Raw genomic sequence first — 22958 nt, 5'->3', positions numbered from 1 at the left:
ATCGCCCGATTGTCCTGTTTCAAGGTCCAGGCCTTTGAGTGGGCCAGTGGCAGTCACAAACTCAAAATGAAGACGCCATTTGAGGCACACTGCAAATATGGGTGGAGATCAACAAAGCAGGTGGTTATTGGAATTACATCAGGGATTTATTTTCCAATGGGCAGTGCTCTCCTTTTACCCATAGTACTAATTCATTAACCAACATAACTTGTGTATTTATTCTTTCTTAATCATTTGTAATTTTCATCCGGTTGTTAACGGTTGAAACAAGGAGTGTTTATTACATTTTTAGTTGCCTTGGAGATGACGCAAGAGACACAAATAATTACCGCCGCGTGGGTGTGGCAGGAAGCACTGTCAAGTGGCACCTGTCACATGCCAGACATAACTGCCACGCAACACGCCGGGCATCCTTTGGCAGGTGTCACCCAGGATCAGTTTCCGCAGCGTAGTAGTAAGAGTGGGAACTATTTTTTACAAGGGTTTGGTTTCATCAGCATCTTGTGATGTGGTGACCGCGGGCCCGCCTCGCACGACCTAAGGATTGAGCGGATTTTGAATAAACCTTGCGGTCTTCCAGTAACGCGAATAGATCATTGCTGGGTCGCGTTTGAAGGTTACAGTCTTGCAGATGATTTTGATAAAAACAGTCTACTGGGTGTGGTCAAAGTTCGCTTGACGTTTCAGCTACCGCACTGTGTTTTGGGCGTTTACTAGAATATTAAAACAGGGAAGATAATTTCACATTCACGGATAGGACGAATCTCTATTTTTACACAAAATGACACCAATTCGTCGCTCAAACGAAAAAAAATAGTGGAACACCGCTGTAAAAATTTGTATTGTTTTGTAATGTTTTTGTTAACTTTTTTACCTTTCAATTATTAACAGTTGAGTGCAAGTACAAGGGTAGAAGATATACCCTCTTCAACACATTGCTCACCAATGAATGTCACAAGTGCACGTGCTACAATGACGCAGTTATATGCTGTGACGTGTAAGTGATGGAAGTGGCGTAAAATATTTTTACGTAAATAAATTCATGTTTTCTCATTGAATTCATATCAAGAAACTCTGTTGCTTATTCCAGACTGCAGTTACCAGTTGACTGGCACCAAAAATGCAAACCGAAAATCGACAAACAACGTTGCCGGGTTGACCTCGTCCGTATCGACAAGCCGACACTCCCGTGCGCCTACAAGCGGCCAAGAACCAGAGGGGAGCACAGCCACATAAGAGCGCTAAAGTTACGCCGCACGACTCTAGCGGTTATATCTGTGTAGCAGCCACCAAAACCAACCGCTGTTTAAAGGATATTGTCTTGTAAATATTTATTGTACAAAATCAAGCGTTCCACCACCTGTTACGTCATAATCTGTAATTTGTGTTTTTAGAACTTGTGTTTTCGATAAGTGTCCATACTTTTTCAAAATTGTGTACAACAAAAAGTTGTTTCGTCTTCTGTGGCGATGATTTTGTCAAACTGGTGAAAAGTTTGCGTTTTCCAAAGTGACCTTTCTTGAACTGCATCTAATCGAACAAAATCAAACATGAAATCGAGATTATTTCAAATTATTTTTGATTCTCAACATTCAATAGTTCCTTCCAAACACGCAAATCACCAGAAGGAAAACAGTAATGCCAGGAACAAAACCTGCCTGCAAAATACTGTGACAAACACGCGAGCGCAAGTCGATACAGAGACAATGGGCTTACGGGGTGCTTACTCAGCAACTGTTGAAATTCCATCCGAGCATTCAACGTCAGATATCCGGTTCAAGAAGTTCCTGATTGTTTTAAGTTACGTGTCGGTAAAAGGTTTGAAAGCACGAACAGTTATCGCAGCGTGAAATATGTGTTGTTTATCTTTGCCAGTCGTAATAACTTGGTTTTAAGCAAATCATATTCAATGAGAGATGTTTGCCATCATGGAACATTTATTTTCTATGTTAAAGTCATTTTTTATCTTATTATATTTTCTTTGGTCACATGACAACCAAAATCTGAATAACACGAATATTCGTCCAAACTATTCCTGCCACAATTTCTGTCTTTGCATTCCAGCAACGAAGACGAAAGGATGAATTGTGCTATTTTGTATTTATGGGACAAAACACAAAGATAAATGCAAACCCATACTTGGGTAGACGAATTCATCGACCAGACAACAACCTTTGATGTTCCTTTCTTGTATGAAACTGAATGCTTATCGATTTAAGTTTCGGATCTATACAAACTACAGGAAGGGGCGTGGAGATCTTTTGCTGCCTTCAATAGTTCATGGTTTTCTTTGCAGGCGTCAACAGCTTATATCGTTGTACAACAAACAACATCAGTTCTTTGATATCATATGTTTCCAGTCATTGCTGTGTCATTATCAAGATGATGAAAGTAATTTTTTTTCTTCTTCTGTTTGGAACAATGAGCAAAGGTTACAGGTGAGTGTTGCAAATTGGCCTGACTCTGTGGAATGTTTGTTAACTATTTATTTTCATGCAAAGCTACCTCAAGGCATTGTATATTTTTAATGTCTGACGTTCTAAGTTTATGTAATTCGTTCTATTTCCAAGTTCTGGTATATGTTTAGTATCAAGCTGCGACGTCAATGGGTAGTTGCACATTACGAAAAACAATCAGACAACACTAAATACCGCAACAACACTAAATACGCCAAGTTCCTATCTGCTGCTGGTGGAATTGGTCGCGAGCCACTCATCACCGACAAAGATGTAAATAAATGATATTATTGTGGTTTTATACGCTTCTAAGCGGATTAAACAAGTGAATCTTCATTCCAGCTATATTATTATGGAGAGATAACAATAGGAACTCCCCCACAACCTTTTACAGTTGTTTTTGACACGATCATGTCAAATTTGTGGATTCCGTCGATTCACTGCAACAAACTTGACAAGTCATGCGGTAAATAAAATCATCCTGTTTAAACTTTGGGCACATTTTTTTAGAATTATTTCCGATTTTTTTCAGTGAACCATCGCAAATATGACAGTGCTGCTTCCTCAACCTATGTTAAGAATAGGACGAAAATATTCAACAATCAATTTATTCAAATATCGAGTGGTTACTGCAGCCAAGATGTCGTCTCGGTAAGGAGTTTTCAACTACAGTTTGAATAAATTTGTAATGCTTGGAATATCACGTGCATGGTCTTCATACACAAGTAACAATAGACAAAGTAAAATATTGGGTCCTTACCTGAACTTGCAAACATTAATTTGTGGCACTCGGATTGATTTTGCAAGAAAACTTTACAACAAAATGTAAGCTCTGCGCATTGGAAGCCGAATACCTACGTAATTCCATTCAATAAAATCGTTCGTTGACGCCGCATCACGAGCCACCCAACAAGCATTCATGCCATGGGGCCAAGTAGCAATGGAGAAAAAGAGCCAATTACTCCCTTGCTTTTATTATGTTCAGAATATTTTTGCATAGTTCTTAGAACATTAAAAAATAATCAGAATGTGACGGCGAGCGATGCCTCGTGTTTATTATTATTTATGTGAAGCTGGCAAAAGCACAGAAAAAATGTTTGTACACCATGAAGACACAATAACAGAAAAGTCATGTTTATGTTTGGTTCATCTTTTTATCAGTGATCAGTTGACAAAATTAATGAATAACTTTTGATTTAGATTGGTGGTTTGAAGAGTTTCAATCAGACGTTCGCCGAAGTTATCAGGAATCCTGACGGTTCTGATGTGCAATATGATGGGCTTGTGGGAATGGGATATCCACAAATAGCAAAGAACGGCATCACACCGGTGTTCAACCAAATGTTCAAGCAGGGAGCAGTAGAAAAAAATCAGTTTTCGTTTTATCTAAACAGGTGAACCAGACTAAAAAATCACTTTGAACATTTATAACGGTCAAATATTTAGGAATCAATTCGAGTCAGACGGTGGGGAGTTATACTTGGGTGGTGTGAACCCTTCAAGATTCACTGGCAAGTTTAACTACCACAAAGTTGTAAAGAAGGCAAGTAGCAACTAACACTATATGTAGGCCTATGGAATAATAAAGATAACGATTATTGGTTTAGGGATATTGGCAGGTATCCATGGACGGTTTGACAGTTGACGATAGCACTGGTGTCAAATGTTGCGTTGGAGGATGCCAGGCTGTTATGGCATCTGGTGCAAATCCTATCTATGGACCAACGGTTGAAATTACGAAGCTCAACAAGGCTATTGGCTGCCATCAGAGCACTGACAAAGTGGTCAGAAATATCAATTATTAAACGTTGTTAACTGAAAATTAAACAGGAGTATTCTGTCTTGCAGTGCTTTACATCTTGTACAAATATCTCGAAAATGCCGAATGTCACCATCACTCTATCTGGTATTAAATACAAACTTACACCGGAGCAATACTTTTTTCAGGTTCGTCGACTGACGGAGCGTTAATAGTTTATTGTTAATTGTTATTTTTGTAGAAATATATTTGATTAAGATGGTAGAGATCCCCTACATAAATGTGAAGGTCGCCTGACAAGTTGTGCGCATGTGCATAGCACCAGTGTATCATGGCCACAGTATACCCCGTGAAACCACTGAGCTCGCGTAGCTCGGTCGGTAGGGCGTTGGGCCAGGTCAGCCCAGGGTCGTGAGTTCAATCCTAAACAGGAGCTTGATCTGCCAGACCTTTTTCCGACTTGTCGGAAGTATTTGATCTAGCTTATGCCAGTGAAACTAATTGTTAAGCATATGTTGGTGATAAGTTAACAAACACTTGCGCTTTGCCACAGGAAGAAAATTGGTGCTACTCTGCATTCAGTGGTATTGATGTCCCCGAAGATATTGGAGGTCCATTTTGGATACTTGGGGCATACTTCATATCCAATTACTACACCACGTTCGATTTTGCCAACGACAGAGTGGGATTCGCATCACTAAAGCCACGGACCAGTAAACGCCCCGATCATCGGATGTTTCTAAGAAACTGATGAAAATAATGACGAATCTTGTGTTGTTTCTAGAAATCGTTCATTCTTTCAACCACTACAAAGCGAAATCCTAAACTATTTCAAAACAGTTTGTGAGTAATTTCGTCACATGCTTTTTGCACTGTTTTGTCTAACACTGTATGTAAGTGCTCTGTAGTGTGTTCCAGGAAATAAATATATATTAGTCGGCGGCTTCGGATTTCTCAGAAGTTTTTCAGGAAAAAGAATTTCAAAATTCGAATTTCACAACTAATGTCAAATTACCGGGTGGGGTTTAATAGTTAAAAAAGGAACACAAACCGATCATGTTGTTTCATTTTTACACACTTAGCAGTGGCAGCAACTGATTGGCAGAAATAAAATAGCCATAGACCTATCCAAACGTGTTATTTCGAGAGACTGTATGAATCGTGTGGTGATGTAAATGCATCTGTTAAGGCTTAGTATCTCCATTAGAAGGTTCAACATTACAATTTACGAACATTTATAGATGGGCGCCCGACTTAATAACCTTGGTGGTTTTATCCGTGGCCTTGTGATTTTGTTTGTTTTGTGTATCGTTCATCTGTGTGGTTGTTATTTGTGGGCAAAATACACATGACTTTAATTTGACATTCCTTTGTGTCTTGTGAATTGCAATTATCGAATGTAGCTATAGATAAGAAAATATGTGACAGGCGCAAATTACCGGTATTGTAACCGAACCTTGTTTATGAAAATCAAATTTTCACATGCGGTTTCAGGATTATCATCAGAATAGATATTTGAAAGCTCCCTGGTTTCTATCAACAATATCAAAGAGAGCAAACAGAAACCTATACAATGGATTTAACTTTTTTCTAGCTCAGCAACTTCTGAAACGACTTCCGTGCATTTAATGCCGAAGATCTTGTTTATGAAGTTGTTGATTGTTCCGTGTCCATCACACAAACCTCGGAAACACTCACAGTTTCGCGGATCGTCTCTCCTGGTCACAATAGCTTGGCTAAAACTAAAATGTTGTGTCACAGGATTAGTTTCTTATAATTTATTAAATAACTCACTGCTTTGTTGTATGTTGACACCAAGATGAAAGTTATTGTGTTTCTTCTGCTGTTGGAAACATTGAGCTGCGGTCACATGTAAGCGATGCGAATTAAGATTTTTCCTATCCAAAGTGTGCTTTGTGTGTTTAGTGTAAAACTTCAGAAGCACAGGAAATACCCCAGAGACGTGAAAGAACGGGGAACAGAGAACATCAAATACACACAGCACAGTAAATATGTGAAGTTCTCTTCTACTGCTGTTGGAATTGGTCGCGAACAGCTCAGCAACTATGACAATGTATGTATATGGTCATTGTACGAATGGATTAAACAAGCAACTGTTTTTTCAGACCCTTTATGTTGGAGAGATCGAAATCGGGACGCCCCCTCAGTTGTTCACTGTGAAAATTAACACGTGGTCTTCATTTTTTTGGTTGCTATCAATTAAGTGCAGAAGATCCGATGTTTTTTGTGGTAAGATCATCTGTTGTATTGATTCCGATTATCGTTTGCTATACAAACACTAAACATTTTTTTAATGCCTACACCTAATGCCTTCTGCAGAAAGACATCGGAAATACAACAGCACGGCATCTCTGACCTATACTACAGATGGATTGAAATATCAAGAGGACGCAGTTATTGGTGTAGTTGGTCAGGACGTGCTAATGGTGAGATGATGAATCGATTATTTGTACGCGATTGAAGCAAAGTTAAATTAGTTTTTTATCCGAAAGACATAACTCAATAATATTATGACAATAATTCTATAGCTTAGTGATTCCCAACCTTTTTGTGGTTGTGTACCACATGGAGGTGAAACAAATTCTTCGCGTACCACTTAGTTGAGTGTTACAAAGTAACCTAGGGGATGAAGTAACAAACATTTTGGGATCACTTACGGTTTTTCTAATTGGAAATTTATTCCGCAATTAACGGGATGGTGCTCGCGTACCACCTTGAATGCCTTCGCGCACCACCAGTGGTACGCGTACCACCAGTTGGGAAACGTTGCTGCAGCTGCAGGATTATTTCCCGGCCTTTTGTTATCGCAAAATTATCTGTCGATTCCGATATTTGAAACATTTGACGTTAAAATTTGAATATTTCTTTCCTTCTTTAAACGTTAAACATATGTGCTTAAATCTATGGATCTGCGTAAACTCAAACAAATATAACCCATTGCACATTGACAAAGAACCTATGAAGTATCCTCATACATTTTAGATCGGTGGCGTGAAGAGTTTTAACCAAACATTTCTTGAAGCAATCAGGATTTATGGTGACACTTACTCTAAAGCTCAATTTGATGGTTCCCTAGGAATTGGATATCCTGAAACTTCGTTTATCAGTGAAAATGGGCCAAATGTGTTTGGCCAAATGTATGTACAGGGAGCAGTGCCATGGAATCAATTTTCATTGTATTTGAACAGGTCAAGTTGCATATAAACAGTATGTAGTTATTGTAACATTTTGAATGACGTTCGCTTTTAGGGATCCGTTTAAACGTGATGGCGGGGAGCTGTACTTGGGCGGTGTGGATCCCACAAGATTCACTGGAGAGTTCAACTATCATGCTGTCTTTAATGTATGTTTGGCGAATATAACTCACAAGTATGATTGCGATCCATATCATTTTAATGCAGGGGTCATGGGTAATTGCAGTGGACGGTGCGAGGATTGGTGAAGGCGATGACTCACAACTTTGTGTCGGTGGCTGCTACGCGGTAATCGATGTGGGGTCTCCATATATTTATGTATTTCCGGATGAACTCGAAATAATTCGAAAGATGCTTGGTGCTGATAAACATGCTGCGATTTCCTGCTCAACGATTCCCACACTGCCGAATGTAACCATCACGCTGTCAGGCATCGTCTACATACTCACACCTGGGCAGTACATATTAAAGGTATGTGGTATTGCTTGTGTTAAACCAACTGGAGTAGATATATCGGCTGAGATTAAACCTAATAAATCTACCCAAGTTTCGGTTGTCGCCTCTGTTCAGAATGGAGTTGTTGTCAGCTAAGCTGCATTCATAGGCCAAACTTTTTGTTCTTTTGTCTTGCCTCGCTGCACGACTAAGCCATTTACGCATTGCTTCATGATGAAAACTTGTGTTTGAAGAGGTTTTAACGTTGGTTCTTCCGTCAATAGGCCTGCAGCAATTTTAAGCCTTTTGAGGTTTTGCTTACAAGCTTTGTAATTGTGCTTGCACTGTCAAATATTTTAAAATAAGGCAAGTATCATGTATACTACGTAAAGGTATTTTATAATGCTCAAGTTCATTACTGATATTGCTGCAAGGAACAGTTTCAATACAAAAAGGCTCTTCGTCAGTAATAATGTTGATGGATTCCGATATGTTATATACCAATATTATTGCCAGAAGAGACATTTTGTTTGTTGCTGATGCTGCCAGGCATAGTAATTAGTAATTAAAGGCTCTTCCGGAGACATTTTGTATTGATTACAAAGTTTTTACGGTGAGGCGATATGTTGCAGGAACCGACAGCTTGTTACATTGGTTTTGCCGAAGACGAAAATTTGACAGTTTGGGTCATCGGCCAAGTTTTCCTTGGAAATTACTACACCACTTTCGACTACGCCAATGATCGTGTGGGGTTCGCTCAATTGAACCACGGTTTCCGAGAATACCCGGATCCCAAATGAACGATAGACGTTTGAATGATGTGAATGAGATAGTCCTGCATTCCTTGCACGGGAGACTGTATATTATTTCAATGTAAATACTGTAACATACGTCACAGAAATTAGCGCTTGTATTGTGTAATGAAGTATTTGTTACATACGTCACAGAAACCAGTGCTTGAATTGCGTAATGTTTTGCGTGCAGCTTTGCACATGTACTGCATAATCCCATAATGTGACCCAAATGATTTAGCCATCGAATATTCTAGAGTAAAGTGATTCATTCAACATCCTGTTTACCACATAAAATGTTCTCCTATGCTTAGGTCACATCACACCTATGTTCTTGTATTATATTACTTCGAGTAGTTCGTGATATCACGTGACATTATTGATCAATCAGCTCAGTATGGAGAGCTTTAAAAAGCCCAGTTTAGACCAGTAAATTCATTCTATTTCATTCTACTTGTTTCATCGTATTACTGTTACACTGCTATCATTACTGAGACTCTACAAGCTATTCGCCGGCTTGGGATTTATTCCCACAGCCTGATAATAAACTGTTTATTTGGAATCAGCGGTTTGCTGGTGAGAACGAGGCAGAAGCAGATTTAACAATCGAAGAGACTCAATAACCGCTCAGGTCATCGAGACACTGTTAAATATCTCAGAAACACTTCGAGTTATTCACAATAGTGCCCCGTCTTCGGCAACTCCCTTGAGATCAGAGGGAAGAAACAGACGTCGTTCACCAGCCAGTAGACCAAGATACCCGGCAAACCAACGAGGCAGCCAGTGCAACACCAGGCGACCAGCACGCCAACCCAGACGCCCAGAGGACAATCTGTCCCCAACATCTCAAACATTTTTCGACCAGGAATTCCAGCTCTATTCCCGGCCGCGCAACCACTCAACCTTGGACCCCCTCTTGCTAAGCGCACTTAGGCGCCGAAGACAATTATCTGGAAGCAAGGGACCTTCAACACCTCACAACGCAACATCAGGACAAGCGAACCCGTCTCCACAACAGGGAAGACGCCCCACTCAACACCCTGGAACAGGACAGAACAGCGAAGGAGATCGGAACAACCGCAGCAATTCTGCACAACGAGAGGTAGAATACCTTCGACAATAACAAAAACAAATAATTCAAAAACTATAATCGCTCGCACACGCATTTAATTGTTTCAATGTGCATATTGTGTTTCACCCCTTTAAAAGCCTAATAGCTCCTGTAACGTATGATGTCTATGGTATAAAAATCTTGGTGTCGAGATTATTGTGCGTTATTGGGCCTTGATAAATTGTCGTCGGATGGTATAGTGGTTATCGTGACTATCGTTGTTAATCAGATATTTCACATTAATCAACATTCATTTCTGATTTGGTGACGAACCTTCTGTGGCGAAACATTACAGTGGTGGCAGCGGTGACCATTTCAGAAGTGAACAGTTGAATCGATTATTTGTACGCGATTGAAGCAAAGTTAAATTAGTTTTTTATCCGAAAGACATAACTCAATAATATTATGACAATAATTCTATAGCTTAGTGATTCCCAACCTTTTTGTGGTTGTGTACAACATGGAGGTGAAACAAATTCTTCGCGTACCACTTAGTTGAGTGTTACAAAGTAACCTAGGGGATGAAGTAACAAACATTTTGGGATCACTTACGGTTTTTCTAATTGGAAATTTATTCCGCAATTAACGGGATGGTGCTCGCGTACCACCTTGAATGCCTTCGCGCACCACCAGTGGTACGCGTACCACCAGTTGGGAAACGTTGCTGCAGCTGCAGGATTATTTCCCGGCCTTTTGTTATCGCAAAATTATCTGTCGATTCCGATATTTGAAACATTTGACGTTAAAATTTGAATATTTCTTTCCTTCTTTAAACGTTAAACATATGTGCTTAAATCTATGGATCTGCGTAAACTCAAACAAATATAACCCATTGCACATTGACAAAGAACCTATGAAGTATCCTCATACATTTTAGATCGGTGGCGTGAAGAGTTTTAACCAAACATTTCTTGAAGCAATCAGGATTTATGGTGACACTTACTCTAAAGCTCAATTTGATGGTTCCCTAGGAATTGGATATCCTGAAACTTCGTTTATCAGTGAAAATGGGCCAAATGTGTTTGGCCAAATGTATGTACAGGGAGCAGTGCCATGGAATCAATTTTCATTGTATTTGAACAGGTCAAGTTGCATATAAACAGTATGTAGTTATTGTAACATTTTGAATGACGTTCGCTTTTAGGGATCCGTTTAAACGTGATGGCGGGGAGCTGTACTTGGGCGGTGTGGATCCCACAAGATTCACTGGAGAGTTCAACTATCATGCTGTCTTTAATGTATGTTTGGCGAATATAACTCACAAGTATGATTGCGATCCATATCATTTTAATGCAGGGGTCATGGGTAATTGCAGTGGACGGTGCGAGGATTGGTGAAGGCGATGACTCACAACTTTGTGTCGGTGGCTGCTACGCGGTAATCGATGTGGGGTCTCCATATATTTATGTATTTCCGGATGAACTCGAAATAATTCGAAAGATGCTTGGTGCTGATAAACATGCTGCGATTTCCTGCTCAACGATTCCCACACTGCCGAATGTAACCATCACGCTGTCAGGCATCGTCTACATACTCACACCTGGGCAGTACATATTAAAGGTATGTGGTATTGCTTGTGTTAAACCAACTGGAGTAGATATATCGGCTGAGATTAAACCTAATAAATCTACCCAAGTTTCGGTTGTCGCCTCTGTTCAGAATGGAGTTGTTGTCAGCTAAGCTGCATTCATAGGCCAAACTTTTTGTTCTTTTGTCTTGCCTCGCTGCACGACTAAGCCATTTACGCATTGCTTCATGATGAAAACTTGTGTTTGAAGAGGTTTTAACGTTGGTTCTTCCGTCAATAGGCCTGCAGCAATTTTAAGCCTTTTGAGGTTTTGCTTACAAGCTTTGTAATTGTGCTTGCACTGTCAAATATTTTAAAATAAGGCAAGTATCATGTATACTACGTAAAGGTATTTTATAATGCTCAAGTTCATTACTGATATTGCTGCAAGGAACAGTTTCAATACAAAAAGGCTCTTCGTCAGTAATAATGTTGATGGATTCCGATATGTTATATACCAATATTATTGCCAGAAGAGACATTTTGTTTGTTGCTGATGCTGCCAGGCATAGTAATTAGTAATTAAAGGCTCTTCCGGAGACATTTTGTATTGATTACAAAGTTTTTACGGTGAGGCGATATGTTGCAGGAACCGACAGCTTGTTACATTGGTTTTGCCGAAGACGAAAATTTGACAGTTTGGGTCATCGGCCAAGTTTTCCTTGGAAATTACTACACCACTTTCGACTACGCCAATGATCGTGTGGGGTTCGCTCAATTGAACCACGGTTTCCGAGAATACCCGGATCCCAAATGAACGATAGACGTTTGAATGATGTGAATGAGATAGTCCTGCATTCCTTGCACGGGAGACTGTATATTATTTCAATGTAAATACTGTAACATACGTCACAGAAATTAGCGCTTGTATTGTGTAATGAAGTATTTGTTACATACGTCACAGAAACCAGTGCTTGAATTGCGTAATGTTTTGCGTGCAGCTTTGCACATGTACTGCATAATCCCATAATGTGACCCAAATGATTTAGCCATCGAATATTCTAGAGTAAAGTGATTCATTCAACATCCTGTTTACCACATAAAATGTTCTCCTATGCTTAGGTCACATCACACCTATGTTCTTGTATTATATTACTTCGAGTAGTTCGTGATATCACGTGACATTATTGATCAATCAGCTCAGTATGGAGAGCTTTAAAAAGCCCAGTTTAGACCAGTAAATTCATTCTATTTCATTCTACTTGTTTCATCGTATTACTGTTACACTGCTATCATTACTGAGACTCTACAAGCTATTCGCCGGCTTGGGATTTATTCCCACAGCCTGATAATAAACTGTTTATTTGGAATCAGCGGTTTGCTGGTGAGAACGAGGCAGAAGCAGATTTAACAATCGAAGAGACTCAATAACCGCTCAGGTCATCGAGACACTGTTAAATATCTCAGAAACACTTCGAGTTATTCACAATAGTGCCCCGTCTTCGGCAACTCCCTTGAGATCAGAGGGAAGAAACAGACGTCGTTCACCAGCCAGTAGACCAAGATACCCGGCAAACCAACGAGGCAGCCAGTGCAACACCAGGCGACCAGCACGCCAACCCAGACGCCCAGAGGACAATCTGTCCCCAACATCTCAAACATTTTTCGACCAGGAATTCCAGCTCTATTCCCGGCCGCGCAACCACTCAACCTTGGACCCCCTCTTGCTAAGCGCACTTAGGCGCCGAAGACAATTATCTGGAAGCAAGGGACCTTCAACACCTCACAACGCAACATCAGGACAAGCGAACCCGTCTCCACAACAGGGAAGACGCCCCACTCAACACCCTGGAACAGGACAGAACAGCGAAGGAGATCGGAACAACCGCAGCAATTCTGCACAACGAGAGGTAGAATACCTTCGACAATAACAAAAACAAATAATTCAAAAACTATAATCGCTCGCACACGCATTTAATTGTTTCAATGTGTATATTGTGTTTCACCCCTTTAAAAGCCTAATAGCTCCTGTAACGTATGATGTCTATGGTATAAAAATCTTGGTGTCGAGATTATTGTGCGTTATTGGGCCTTGATAAATTGTCGTCGGATGGTATAGTGGTTATCGTGACTATCGTTGTTAATCAGATATTTCACATTAATCAACATTCATTTCTGATTTGGTGACGAACCTTCTGTGGCGAAACATTACAGTGGTGGCAGCGGTGACCATTTCAGAAGTGAACAGTTGCAACTTCATTGGGCTGGCGAATCAACATGGCTTCGTCCTCAAAAAGCAAGGGGAAAGAAACAGAAAACCTGTTACAGACACCTCATCCAACACGGGTGGAAAAACAAATCGGCGGAAAAAGGAAAACCGACGAGGCAAAGGCTTGGCTAAGAAGGTATGAGGGGATATATGGTGAAGGCTTGGATTTTCCGGTAGGGACAGGAATGCCTTCCAAATGGGTGAATTCACCACCACAATTTGACGGCAGACAAGATTTTGCCGCATGGCTGGCTTGCTTTGAGAACTTTGCTGACATTCTACATATCCCCTTGGATCAACGGGCCTTTTCAATGTTAACTTTTTGCTCGCCGGAAATTGGTCTAAGAATTAAGAAAATGAGTTTCGACGAAGAACAAAAGAGGGACTTTATTTACTTCACGGGCTGTCTGAGAAACATGTTTTCTCCGGAATTGGATAGCGGTGCTGCAATGTGCAAGTTAATGGAAAGAAAGCAATTGGGTTCGGAGTCGGTCGAAGAATACTTGGGTGAGCTAAATGACTTAGCACGCTTAGCTTATGGAAACAAAACTGAATTTAAAAAGATAACAGACCAGGCAGTACGCAGTGCTTTTCTGCGTGGTCTTTTGGATAGAAATCTGGCGTTCCACATTTTCAATACTGACAAGGATTTATCTCCAGATGACTTGTTAAAAATAGTTGACAAATATCGGCGTGGCGCTCAACTGCTTGGAGTTGGTTTGAAACCGAGTGGAGAGAGGGTCCATGCGTTGCACGGATGTCCTGAAAATGAGCCCAGGGTATCAACCGATGTCCGCCTAGCAAATCTTGAAGCCGTAAATAAACAAATGCAAGGGGCAATGAAGGACATATCAGAAAAACTGAGTGACCTAGCCAAATTAAACTTTCAGGAAGAAAACCCCAGGCGAAGGTCAACATACAGGCCACCGTATGGTCTCACCTGCTACGGCTGCGGTAAGCCTGGACACATTCGTCGGGAATGTCCTTTAAACGAGAATGGGTTGGGAAACCGCGGGAGGAGTTTGCCCCAACCCAACGAAAAATAGTGCCTCTGTCCTCTCTACAGCATTCCAGTGGCGCGAGCTCGGTAGTACACGTAAATGGCGCAGTCGAATCTCGGTCCGTCGTGTTTACTATTGATACCGGATCCCCAGTAAGTCTAATTGCTTACGGCATGTGGCAAGCGTTAGGGTTGAGAAAAACTCATCTGGCTGCCTCTCAAACGGTTTTGTTTCAGGCGGACGGACAAACCTTGCTTCCAACTGACGGCGTTGCATCGCTGTCGTTTCAGCTCGGAGGTCTGTCGAACGTTTTTGAATTTTATGTCACAAGGAGTCTGGACAGAACCTGTCTCTTAGGTCATGATTTTCTAACAGCATTTCGGTGTGATATTTTGTACTCGCAGGATGTGTTGCAAGCCGGTGACGCATTCGTTCCATTTTCCTCTTACACCGCTGCGCTGTCATGTCAACGCGTATATGTCAGTCGTAATTGCGTTATTCCTTCGGGTAGCTATGGTCACGTGGTTACCGATCTCGGAGTCAACAGTGCACACGCAGCCTCCATGGTAGGAATGTTCGAGTCAAAATCAGAATCGCAGGTGATGATTCCGCGAGCCTTGCTAAAAACTGAAAATGGAAGAGTTGTAATCTGTGCACTAAATACTTCTGACTCTTCAGTTTGTTTGAGGAAAGGGGCAAATGTTGGTGTGTTGCATCCCGTGGCTGGTTTCGGAAGGTTGTCAGCCATACCGAAAGATATGGTGGCGGTGAGAGATGTCTCGGGGGAGAGCGACGGTGACATGCACTGCTCGGAAATAGATTGGAATGATCCGGATTTTGCGACCCTGTTGAAGCAACTGCATTTTGAAGAGATCGAAAGGCGATTGGAGAAACCTAAAGTGTTAGCACAGCTTATCTGGGATAACCGTGAAGTATTTTCCAAGCATTCCGATGATGTTGGCTATACGAAGCTTGCGCAGCATAAGATTGAAACCACTGGTTCCCCCATCAAACAGCATCCGAGACGCGCACCTTTTGTGCATCGGAAAAGGATTGATGAGATGGTGGAAAAAATGTTGCGCTTGGGTGTGATTTCCCCCAGTGCTTCCAGTTGGAGTTCACCTGTCGTTTTGGTGCAAAAGTCAGACGGGTCGTACCGCTTTTGTGTGGACTACCGGAGGCTCAACGATGTGACCGTGAAAGATTCGTTTCCGCTTCCTCGGATTGATGACACCCTGGACGTTTTGGGTGGTGCGAAGTTTTTCTCTACATTGGATTTAACTTCAGGTTATCACCAGGTGGCTATGTGCGAAGAGGACAAACACAAAACCGCCTTTGCCACTCACAATGGTTTGTACGAGTTTAATCGTTTACCGTTTGGCTTAACTAATGCATGTGCCACATTTCAACGTTTAATGAGTGTCGTTTTAAGGGGTCTCAATGATATTTGCTTGTGCTATATTGACGATATTTTGTGTTATGCCGCTAATGAAAATGACCACAATGCCAATTTGAGCAAAGTTTTGTGCCGCCTTAAGCGTGCTGGACTAAAACTTAAACCGTCTAAGTGTCGATTGTATCGCGATAAAGTACCGTTTCTTGGATATTTGGTTAGCGATCGTGGTGTCGGTCCCGACCCTGATAAAGTGAGCCCTGTATTGGGTTGGGTTGTTCCCCAATCTGTTTCTGATGTAAGAAGTTTTCTTGGATTGGCTTCGTACTATCGTCGCTTCATTCGAAACTTTGCACAGATCGCTGGTCCATTGCACAAATTGTCAGCAAAGAACAATGAAAATTTTCAATGGACTGACATTCACCAACAGAGCTTTGAGACCTTGAAGTCGCAACTGACAACGGCACCTATTTTGGCATTTCCGCGCGAGGATGGGAAATTCACCTTGGACTGTGATGCAAGCGAAGGTGCCATTGGGGCTGTACTGTCTCAGATGCAGGATGGTGTCGAACATGTAATTTCGTATGGAAGTCGAACGCTGAGCAAGGCGGAAAGACGATATTCGACAACTCACAAGGAATTGCTGGCCGTTGTGTATTTTCTAAAGTATTACCGGACTTACCTTCTTGGGCGACCTTGTAGTGTGAGATCGGACCATGCCGCACTTCAATGGATTAGAAATTTGAAGGAGCCTTGTGGACGTGTGGCGAGGTGGCTGGAAACGCTAGGAGCCTATGACTTTACAATCACTCACCGCGCGGGAAAAAAGCACTGCAACGCTGACGCTCTGTCTAGGATACCTGACCGGAAGTCTGTTATGGCTCTTGGTGGTTCCAGCCATGGTCTAGACCTTCGTCAGGCACAGGAGATGGATGGAGAACTGGTTCGGGTGCTTCAATGGCTGAACGTGGGAGAGCGGCCGAAATCATGTGACCTTGATGGAGAGTCAAGGCAACCAAGGGCCTATTGGAACATGTGGGACATGTTAGTCTTAAGGGAAGACGGGGTGGTTTGTAGAAAAAATGAAAGCGATTCTGGCCGTTCTACGGGTCTTGCTAACAATCTTCAGGTCATAGTGCCAACAACAATGAGAAAACAAATTTTGGAAGAGTTTCATGACAAGCCATTGGCTGGACATATGGGCCAACGCCGGACATTAGCCCGCATAAAATTTGGATATTACTGGCCGGGTATGAACGATGATGTCGCCACATATTGCAAATCATGTGAGGTGTGCGAGAGCCGGAAGTCCCCTCAAAAGCAGCGCCGAACACCTATGATACCCAGTAGAGTAGGATACCCAAATGCAAGAATTGGAATCGACGTCGTTGGGCCACTTCCTGAAACGGCCAAAGGTAACAAATACATTCTGGTTATGGTCGATTACTTCACCAAGCATGGAAGAGCGGTTGCTATGCCGAACCAAACAGCTATGACTGTGGCAGAAGCTTTGGTTGTGGAATGGATTTGTGACCAGGGTGTCCCGGAAAGGATCCACAGTGATAGGGGAACTAATTTTTTGTCGGAAGTCTTTCAAGGGGTGTGTTCTGCATTAGGTGCACATCGCACTATGACTTGTAGCTACCATCCCCAATCAAATGGTCTCTGTGAGCGTTTAAACAAAACTATTGGACAAATGTTGTGTTCGAGTGTATCGTCGGACGAAAAATCCTGGGATTTGAAATTACCAATGGTGATGGCCGCATACAATAGCAGTGTGAATGAGACGACTGGGTTCACACCGTTCTTCATGCAACATGGACGCGAAATGAAAATTTCCGTGGATCTCCAGGAAAACGATCCACCTTTGCAAGTTGACTCTAAAACCTACGCGGAGAGGATTCAACGGGACTTGCGTCTGTCGTTCCAGCTAGCTCGACAACATGGGTTTCAACAGCAAAAGAGACAGAAAGCAATTTACGACCAGCGAATACACGGTGCCCCGTTTGCTGTGGGTGACTTGGTGTATTTTCACGAACCTGTGATGCCCAAAGGTCACTGTAAGAAATTCTGGAAACCTTGGGTTGGCCCATTCAAGGTGGTGAAAGTATTAAGTGAATCGACATATCGAATCCAGTCACATGGTTGGGGACGGAGACGATTGCTTGTTAGTTTCGATAAACTAAAGCCTTATTTTTCACGTGGCAATGATGTCGTTGAACACTCGGGGCAACGATCAATGCCAGAAAAGATACCGGATATTGCGGCTGACGAGCCGGAGGTTAGCGACATACCAGAGGAGGGAACTTTGTCGTCGCGGTTATCGCGCGGGGGTCGTCGTGTTTACCCTCCAGGACGTTATGGAGAGTGGGTGTACTATTGAATTGTCCGTTTTTTTCGTTATTGTTCTGTTTGCTTTTCAGTCATTCGCGGGACGCGAAACTAATGGGGAGGGCTCTGTAACGTATGATGTCTATGGTATAAAAATCTTGGTGTCGAGATTATTGTGCGTTATTGGGCCTTGATAAATTGTCGTCGGATGGTATAGTGGTTATCGTGACTATCGTTGTTAATCAGATATTTCACATTAATCAACATTCATTTCTGATTTGGTGACGAACCTTCTGTGGCGAAACATTACAGCTCCCATAAGACCTAGGTCGCTAGGGAAATTTTTATAAACTTACATAGTTTAGCGCCAATTGTTTGTCCGGCATAACGGTTTGTCACCACCAATAGGAAACTATAATAATTACAGACTGCTAACGCAAAACCCTGTTGTTTTTGGCAATTACAAATTAATGCAAACGCCTGTTGTTTCGGCATTTGCAACCCATCTTCCCCAAGCCAGCATATTGCTCCAGTCGCCATTTTTTTATTAACTTTTGTGTTGGGTTTCCCAACAAACTTGTAACAGCCACGTTGAGTAAATTCATAAAGAAAGCCACTTTTTCGCCCGTAAGTAAGCGCACACGAAGTAAAACAGTAACCCCATTATCCCCAATGCGCCAAGCGACCGCACGCAACCAAATGAAATGCAACGTTTAACAAGCCAGCTACAGGAATTGTTAACTACGTTTCAATCTTCAGCTACAGGACAGGGCACGACAAAACCGAATTATTCTGATCGCCAAAATTATCAATATTACAACAGGCAAGCATACCCGTTCAGGCGTGACGCAGTTCAGCCACGTAATACAGCACCGCAACGCGCGACCGGAAGCTCTCATCAGCTGTTTCAGCAGCCGCAGCAGTACAGTACGTCACAGCAGCCGCGCAAACAATTTTCGGGACATCCCCCAAATAGACAGCGTTATAACTCAGACTTGTGTTTTTATCACGCGCGTTTCGGTCCCCGTGCAAATAAATGCACCCCCCTTGCCAATGGAAAGGCAATTAACAAGACATCCCTCCTTGTACATAATTTTATTATTAACCATGTTATGGTGCACTGGCACAACTGCCCTCGATTTCAATTTGCGCATTTGTTCGCCGCAACAAGTTGCGGAATACGAGATATTCCCCCGGAAACCTGCCATCGCCACCTGCTCAACATGACCAAAAAATGCCATGTTAATGTTTTCCGTCTTGATAGAAATTTAAAGGAAATTCCAGCCATATCATGTCCCGCTGTAGAAATAATTACTACAGACACTTATTACTTTTTTGGAGCACAAACATCCCACTCCATGCGATTTTGTCCAGCCCAATTATCAGGCACTATTACGCCCGCCTGCTAAGGCCATGCCAACTGCTATTGGTTTTTACCTAAACGATTTAAATGATCAATTACCATCAAGTTTCCAACACCTGAATGCTGATGCATCTTACCTAGAATGTCAACTGCAATCTTATCTCTCGTTGCTACTTGCAACTAACGCGCGCATTACCCCTCTCTTACTATATCATTACTCACGGGACAACAGAAAGCAGCCATTACTGGAGAAACTATCACAGAGATAGGCTGCACGTACCGAAATGTACGTATACGCTCTTAACAATACATTAATGTGTACGTCACAATCCATTGTTTACCGAATTAGCAGGGCCCGCTAAATCGAAGTTAACCGTATGGCAGCTGTATTCTAACAGAGAATTACACTCAAAGGTACAGTTTGTAGAGCACTACCAACCTAACAGGATTTTTCACTTTAAAATACAAGAAATAATCTTTCGGTTTATTAATTGTACAATGTCCCACGTTGATACGAATATCAACCAATTATCCCCGCAATTGCTTCCTATTAATATGTCGATTAAGTAAGATAACTTTATCGAAGCTTCGAACATTCTATAGAATGTTCCTATAGGAACCCCTCATTACCCGCTGAGGGATCTAGACTCAATTCTTGCGTTACTGGCACAGACCAAACGGCAGAATGAACGCTTAGACTCGTATTTTGGAGGCAAAAGGACTTCTCCAAAACGTCGGATGTGGCAAATTTGCGCATCTTTAAGCAGTATCCATTCAGTACTTAAACAAACGTTATTAATGGCACTCCCCTCTATAACAGACCCATTTTGGAGCAGTATCTTGGCAATTTTAGTCATTTTATTCTTAATTTGGGGTGTCATATTAACAGGTTTGCAATTAAGCATGTCTGGCTACGCCTATACCCACGTGTAAGACCAACTATTGCTCATTATATAGCACGGGCTCGGACAAACTTAAATCCCTTTAAAAGGAATGCACCAGGTAACGAACCTGAAGCAGCAGTACAAAACGAGGCTGAAAATAATCCTTCGCATGCATTGTACCCTGATTTACAAAATGTAGATGCCCAGCAAGAACCAACCGCACCTCCTACTGCATAGTCGCATGGCCCTATCCATAAATCTTTTTAAAGGGTGAAGTTTCCCGCATTGTTATCAACCCCATGACAGAGTAATCTCCCTTTGTGTATTCGCATGTCATTTGTTGTGACTTTTCCTTGTGCACCATTATAACCGAGATTTCTCTATTAATAACATACCAAATGATCGCGATACGATAGCTGTGATCGCCAAGCAAGGACCTGCGCAGTGGGGCGATCCTGCCAATCATGCCATGGCACGAAATGTTACTGCGTTACCTGATACGGTGGTAAAGATCCCCTACGTATATCTGAAGGTTGCCTGGCAAGTTGTGCGCTTGCGCACCAGTGTACCTTGGCCACAATATACCCCGTGAAACCACTGAGCTCCTGTAGCTCAGTTGGTAGAGCGTTGGGCCTGGTTAGCCCAGGGTCGTGAGTTCAAACCTCACCGGGAGCTTGATTTTTCAAATCTTGCTCCGACTTTTCAGGAAAAAGTGGCTGATCCAGCTAGGCTGCAATGCCTGGGCTGTCAAGCCTGCAAACCTAATAACATACCAAATTTGCGTATTATATCATTTTTTTCCGTACCTACCATTTGCATTTTACTCGTTCAATCACATTAACAATCTTTTAATCGCCCACAGCTGATGTTATATTCATCACCTGCAAATCTGGGGGGAAGTACTTGTAACATACGTCACAGAAATTAGCGCTTGTGTTGTGTAATGAAGTATTTGTAACATACGTCACAGAAACCAGTGCTTGAATTGCGTAATGTTTTGCGTGCAGCTTTGCACATGTACTGCATAATCCCATAATGTGACCCAAATGATTTGGCCATCGAATATTCTCGAGTAAAGTGATTCATTCAACATCCTGTTTACCATATAAAATGTTCTCCTATGCTTAGGTCACATCACACTTATGTTCTTGTATTACATTACTTCGAGCGGTTCGCGATATCACGTGACATTATTGACCAATCAGCTCTCGGTATGGAGAGCTTCAAAAAGCCCAGTTTAGACCGGTGAATTCATTCTATTTGATTCCATTCAATTCTACTTGTTTCATCGTACTACTGTTACACTGCTATTATTACTGAGACTCTACAAGCTATTCGCCGGCTTGGGATTTATTCCCACAGCCTGATAATAAACTGTTTATTTGGAATCAGCGGTTTGCTGGTGAGAACGAGGCAGAAGCAGATTTAACAATCAAAGAGACTCAATAACCGCTCAGGTCATCGAGACACTGTTAAATATCTCAGAAACACTTCGAGTTATTTACAATACCAATGTTTTGTGTGAATGTTTTCATTGAAGTTTCCTGGACTCAGATTAGTTGGTTGAAATAAACGTAGATTAAACGGTGACGTCACAAATGAACCAAAGGTGGGCAAAAAGTTAGTTACGAAAAGCCGTTGCCATGACCGGAGAGGTTGTGATGATGACGTCACAATATTATAATTTTGTCGAATATAAAATTGATGGAATTGAATCAAGAGTAATTTTTGTTTTTGCAACTTCACTACATTTTCGACGTTGCCAAAGAAGTCCGAGGGTGTGATAGTTTTTGCATCTCAGACTCTAAACCATAAATCATGGACTTCGATTCCACAACGCTGCTCTACAACACGAAAAAAAATGTTTCCAATGTTCGAGAATTGACAATCCCTGTACTTTCAAAAGAAGGTACAAAAAAATCCAAAAAAAGAAAAATGATTGCACCATATTGAATCTTTACAAACAGCAAAATATAAGACATTGAAAACAAACCACATTGTATGGAGGGTGAATTGCTTTTGGCTTTAACTAAAAGCTACATGATAATGATTAACCAGGAGTTGATCAAGTTTCTGCTGATTAAGCATTAACTTAACACCCTACCACATGCACAAGTACTACAAGAAAATCAACTCGTGCCACTGTTATGCCAAAAATTACTAATGTTGCTCGCGCAACAAAACCTGATAAAATGTGGTTTTATCGTCATATGTTGGCTATGTTTGTTGCTATGGATGGTACTTTTGTCAGGTAAGTCAAACAGTCAAGATCCTTTAATCCACACTTGTGACAAGACGAATGCTGAACCACAGGTTCGATGGTATTGCGTAATGTCAAAATGAACACAAATTTCATGGATTTGACATACATGAGTGTCTAAGTGTATGCCAGAAAATACTGAAAAAAATATAGTTTTCAAGCTACCCTGCTAGAAATGCAGAA

General features: G+C 41.7%; 4 protein-coding genes and 1 non-coding gene across 6 annotated transcripts; all 5 read left to right on the top strand.

The window, feature by feature from the left end:
• The first annotated feature begins 2421 nt into the window (after positions 1-2421).
• On the top strand, positions 2422-4966 carry LOC145898301 (cathepsin D-like). Its single transcript, XM_082986732.1, has 9 exons — positions 2422-2438; positions 2588-2729; positions 2799-2922; positions 2989-3107; positions 3657-3850; positions 3903-3999; positions 4064-4240; positions 4305-4403; positions 4769-4966. The coding sequence occupies exons 1-9, from the start codon at positions 2422-2424 to the stop codon at positions 4964-4966; spliced, it is 1167 nt and encodes a 388-aa protein (XP_082842858.1).
• A 993-nt stretch (positions 4967-5959) lies between these two features.
• On the top strand, positions 5960-9145 carry LOC145899179 (cathepsin D-like). Of its 2 annotated transcripts, none has more exons than XM_082987908.1 (8): positions 5960-6087; positions 6142-6289; positions 6342-6465; positions 6556-6662; positions 7219-7424; positions 7486-7579; positions 7638-7901; positions 8547-9145. In XM_082987908.1, exons 1-8 carry the CDS (start codon positions 6035-6037, stop codon positions 8628-8630), a joined length of 1080 nt encoding a protein of 359 aa, XP_082844034.1. In that variant the 5' UTR covers positions 5960-6034; the 3' UTR covers positions 8631-9145. The 2 variants fall into 2 exon arrangements, with proteins under 2 accessions (XP_082844034.1, XP_082844033.1); XM_082987907.1 differs by having other exon boundaries at positions 8498-9145.
• LOC145898300 (cathepsin D-like) lies at positions 9054-12571 on the top strand. Its single transcript, XM_082986731.1, has 6 exons — positions 9054-9085; positions 9341-9758; positions 10645-10850; positions 10912-11005; positions 11064-11327; positions 11924-12571. The coding sequence occupies exons 1-6, from the start codon at positions 9054-9056 to the stop codon at positions 12089-12091; spliced, it is 1182 nt and encodes a 393-aa protein (XP_082842857.1). The 3' UTR covers positions 12092-12571.
• Positions 12480-21443, top strand: LOC145898298 (uncharacterized). Its single transcript, XM_082986730.1, has 3 exons — positions 12480-12501; positions 12742-13184; positions 21378-21443. The coding sequence occupies exons 1-3, from the start codon at positions 12480-12482 to the stop codon at positions 21441-21443; spliced, it is 531 nt and encodes a 176-aa protein (XP_082842856.1).
• On the top strand, positions 21117-21190 carry Trnat-ggu (transfer RNA threonine (anticodon GGU)). Its single transcript has one exon. It is a non-coding gene; the product is annotated as a tRNA-Thr (tRNA).
• Positions 21444-22958: the final 1515 nt, after the last annotated feature.

Source organism: Ascidia mentula, chromosome 4 (assembly GCF_947561715.1).
Source record: "Ascidia mentula chromosome 4, kaAscMent1.1, whole genome shotgun sequence".
Taxonomy (NCBI): domain Eukaryota; kingdom Metazoa; phylum Chordata; class Ascidiacea; order Phlebobranchia; family Ascidiidae; genus Ascidia; species Ascidia mentula.
The sequence above is the reverse complement of the archived record's forward strand: the minus strand, read 5'-3'. Positions and strand labels throughout refer to the sequence as shown.